At 42.3% G+C, this 3,605-nt stretch overlaps 1 protein-coding gene across 1 annotated transcript; it reads left to right on the top strand.

Moving 5' to 3' along the window:
• Nucleotides 1-264: 264 nt before the first annotated feature.
• On the top strand, nucleotides 265-3,154 carry LOC139735651 (solute carrier family 52, riboflavin transporter, member 3-B-like). The gene is made up of 2 exons (XM_071646405.1): nucleotides 265-1,488; nucleotides 2,915-3,154. Exons 1-2 carry the CDS (start codon nucleotides 265-267, stop codon nucleotides 3,152-3,154), a joined length of 1,464 nt encoding a protein of 487 aa, XP_071502506.1.
• The last annotated feature ends 451 nt before the right edge of the window (nucleotides 3,155-3,605 follow it).

Genomic DNA, 3,605 nt, shown 5'->3' with positions numbered 1-3,605 from the left:
AGGGTACATTCACTTGTTTACTCAAAGGATATTTTCCAGAAATTCAGTTAAACAAAATGATTTTCCAACTTATCTGGAATTGCTGATACAGTGTATTAGAAGAAAAGACTTTTTATGGTTATTGTGACTTGTTAATTGTAAATATTCGTTTTTTTTTATTGATCTCTATTTGCTCTCTTTTAGGAGAGACTGAATTAAGGAAGGAGTCAATGATCACAGAGTCTGACGTTTCAAGCCTTGCTGCTCCTCAATGACCACATCATCATGGCGACTGACTCCCGTGTCTCCTGGTTCGTCGCTCTTCTCGTCGTCCTGTTCGGTGGCGGAGCTTGGATCAGCATTTCAGGAATTTGGGTGGAAGTGCCCATTTTGATACTACAGGGTATTCCCGAACAATACGAGATAAATTCTTACATCACGATCGTCATACAGATGGCCCTCGTTGGACCATTAATATTTTTGCTATTCAACCGATTCGCACCGAAACGATGCTACAGGCCGGAAATTCCAGTGATCTACGTGACAACGTTCGTAGCCACTCTTGGAACTCTCCTAGTGGCGTGCACTTGGGACAAATACACCGTTTGGACAGTAGATGGCAAACTTCACAGCACTGCATTTCTGGTTCTTCTATTCTTCATCTCCCTGGTTGATGTATCTTCCAATGTTACCTTTGTTGGCTTCATGTCAATCTTCAAATCAAACTACCTTAACTGGTACTGGGTTGGGCAAGGCACGAGCGCGCTCTGGCCTACACTCGTGATGGTGATACAGAAAGGGACAAATCACAATCAATGCGTTGAAAACTCTACCTTCATCAACAGGACCTGGGTTGGTAATTACTCTGTGGTGTACAATTGCACGGAATGGACGCGTTCGAGGTCTCAAGTTGAGTTTGGACCAACGGCATTCTTTTACGTTCTCGCTGCGATGATGCTAATTTGTCATCTCTCGTTCGTAGGATTAAATGTGCTTCCTTGCGCGAAACGCGAGTATGAGATTCCTGAAGACGGACGCCGTATACACCACGATCCCTGCGGAGGACTATTTAAGAGCCAGGGCGACGACGACAAGGAAAATGCGCTGTTACTTTCAGAAAGTGTTGAAATGCCAGCAGCAGCAGCAGAGACTGAAGCAGAAACAGCGTCTCACACAGAGCCAGACCGCGTGCCACTGTCCACATCACAATACATTTTCCTTTACGTCATCATCTTCATGGACTTCTTTGTGATGTATGGTATAATGTCACCGATTCAGAGCTACTCAGGGAGTGCATATGGACAGGAAACATACCAATGTGTGGTCATCTTTCGCAATATAGCCAAAGTTGCAGGGTTTTTGCTGTTTCTTGTGAAACCCGTTCACAGTTTTCCTGTAGTCATTGTAACCTTCTTGTTTGGTTTCGTCGCCTCCATTTACGGCCTGACAGCAGCTGTGATGAGTCCGCACCCGCCTCTAGAAGGACTGTTCATCGGCAAGATACTCATTGTAAGTAATGTAGATGTATAGTACCGTCGGACTTCAAAATGAAAATCAGTTGATCAAAAGGAACATCTTCTGTTAGAGTCTGTATGGAGTTGTGTCAACACGAGTTAGAGGCGGGAATTGTTTCCAGAGGCTGATCTATCTGATTATAAGGGGTGATGATGACGACAATACAAGCGGGGCTTATATCCGATATGGAATTAATTCAGGAATTCTTGCAATTTTCCAAAGTCTACCAGCTCAGATAACATCAAAGCCCTTTCACAAACATTTTACAGGGCGGTCAATAAAAATGACAAAGAGAAAAACCCCAACAACAGCAAAACATTTCCAGAAGTTTTGACAGAAAATAGAATTGTTTTACGAGTTACCAGATTAATACCCCTTGAAAACGAGTAACTACATGTATAACGACAATGAAATCATTTTTATAACAATATGTACACCTCATTAACCCCTTACAATTCCTAAACTGAAACACTCGCCCTGTTTGTTCTATTCCTAAAATTGTATTTGTGAATTTGCGTTTGTGTGGGTTGTTTTTATAAATAAGTTTCCAATCTTCCTAGGGATATATCATTAGTTTGACACTCACTCGATGACGAATTATGTAGGCCTATACATGTATATAATTTTTTTTTTTTTGGTTCCACTTTCTTCTCATCTTCCCCGTTTTACAGATAAGCTTTAGATTTGCGACGCGGACTTTATGAGTGGAAATTAAAGTGTTCTGCGCATGCGCAAGACCGCTTACTGTATCAAAATCGATTTTGTGTCGTCTGAGTTCATGACGTTTCTATGCCATAGCGTCCGCTCAGAATCACGACGCAGAGAGCAGCTTGATGCCTGCCAATTCTATGACGGACGACAATAATGGAGGCGCTATTCTGCGTCTTCGCGAAACGGTCGGCACAACCGTTCGCATCGCAAATCAGCAGCTCCCTATTTTCTGTCTGTTATTGCCCATATTGTTCTGCCTTTTCCCTTATCATTTTTCCTGATTGGACTGATATGAAATATTCTTATAAAATAAAATCGATTTATAACCCCTCAAAAAATCCAACAACCTGATAATTACTCGAACAACATCGTCACCTCGCTGTGAAAGTCCTTACGAGCTTCAACCTAATCATAACGCGCAAAGGTTTAAAATCATTGCTACGTTTTTCCCTCAAGGGTTGTATAGGCGGTTGGCTTTTCACATAGGCCCTTGCCATCTTTCTTAAGATTGGGTTTCATATTGTTTGTGCATTGTAACAACTGACCTTGCCCAAAAGGAAATAGATCTGTACCTGATTATTAAGAGCAGTAACAAGAGATGTGATCTAGACGAATGAAATTAAAAACAAAAGATAGTGCAACTTTATAGTGTTCTCTGTTCCACCGATGCATTACATACGGACAGTAATGTTCTCTCGTGTACTTTCAGGTCATCGCGTGGATTTTTGAAGGGACGTTTTTCATCTACTGTCAGGCAGCTACCATGTGGATAGTGCGAAAGGGGAACAACACGAGACACCATCTCATATGGACGGGACTAACGAGTCAGATTGCGGCCGTGCTAGGAACAGTGCTGATGTTTCCCCTGGTCTCAGTCTTTCATCTCTTCCAAGCAAACAAAGCCGGCCACTGTGACGGCACAATCACTTGCACGGAATTCCACCTTTAGGAATTTAAACCATTCAATATTTTTGTCTGTTTGTTTGATTTGATTAATAATATACAAATATCGACTGCTGCAGAGGGAGATAGTTTTACCATGGCCCGAAATAAAGCAGTCGATATTTGTTTTATATCCCTCTCGAGCATTTTACTATGATTATGGTTCCCTTTTGGAAAAAAAAAATGTGCAGGTTTCGGTAGGCCGTAGCAGTGGCAGTGCAGCAGCAGTGCTTGCAGCGCGTAGCGAACGACACCGTTGGTTCCTACACACGAGCTACACTACAGCGTGCAAAACTCCGAAAGATCGAGGAGGTCCAGGACTACGTTAAGCGTTAGAAGTAGGTCTAAAGCGGCTTGGTTACCCTCATCATCTTCAAAATCGCTTTTAGTTTATTCCTAATTCGTACCTGATCTGATATGGTGTCCTTCTGCTGCAATCATTCCTCCGTTACTTAAAG

This window comes from Diadema antillarum, unplaced genomic scaffold, assembly GCF_040938485.1.
Source record: "Diadema antillarum isolate AM-2024a unplaced genomic scaffold, OU_Dant_1.0 scf00000028, whole genome shotgun sequence".
Classification (NCBI taxonomy): domain Eukaryota; kingdom Metazoa; phylum Echinodermata; class Echinoidea; order Diadematoida; family Diadematidae; genus Diadema; species Diadema antillarum.
Note: the sequence above shows the minus strand (reverse complement) of the source record. Positions and strands in the feature narration are given on the sequence as shown.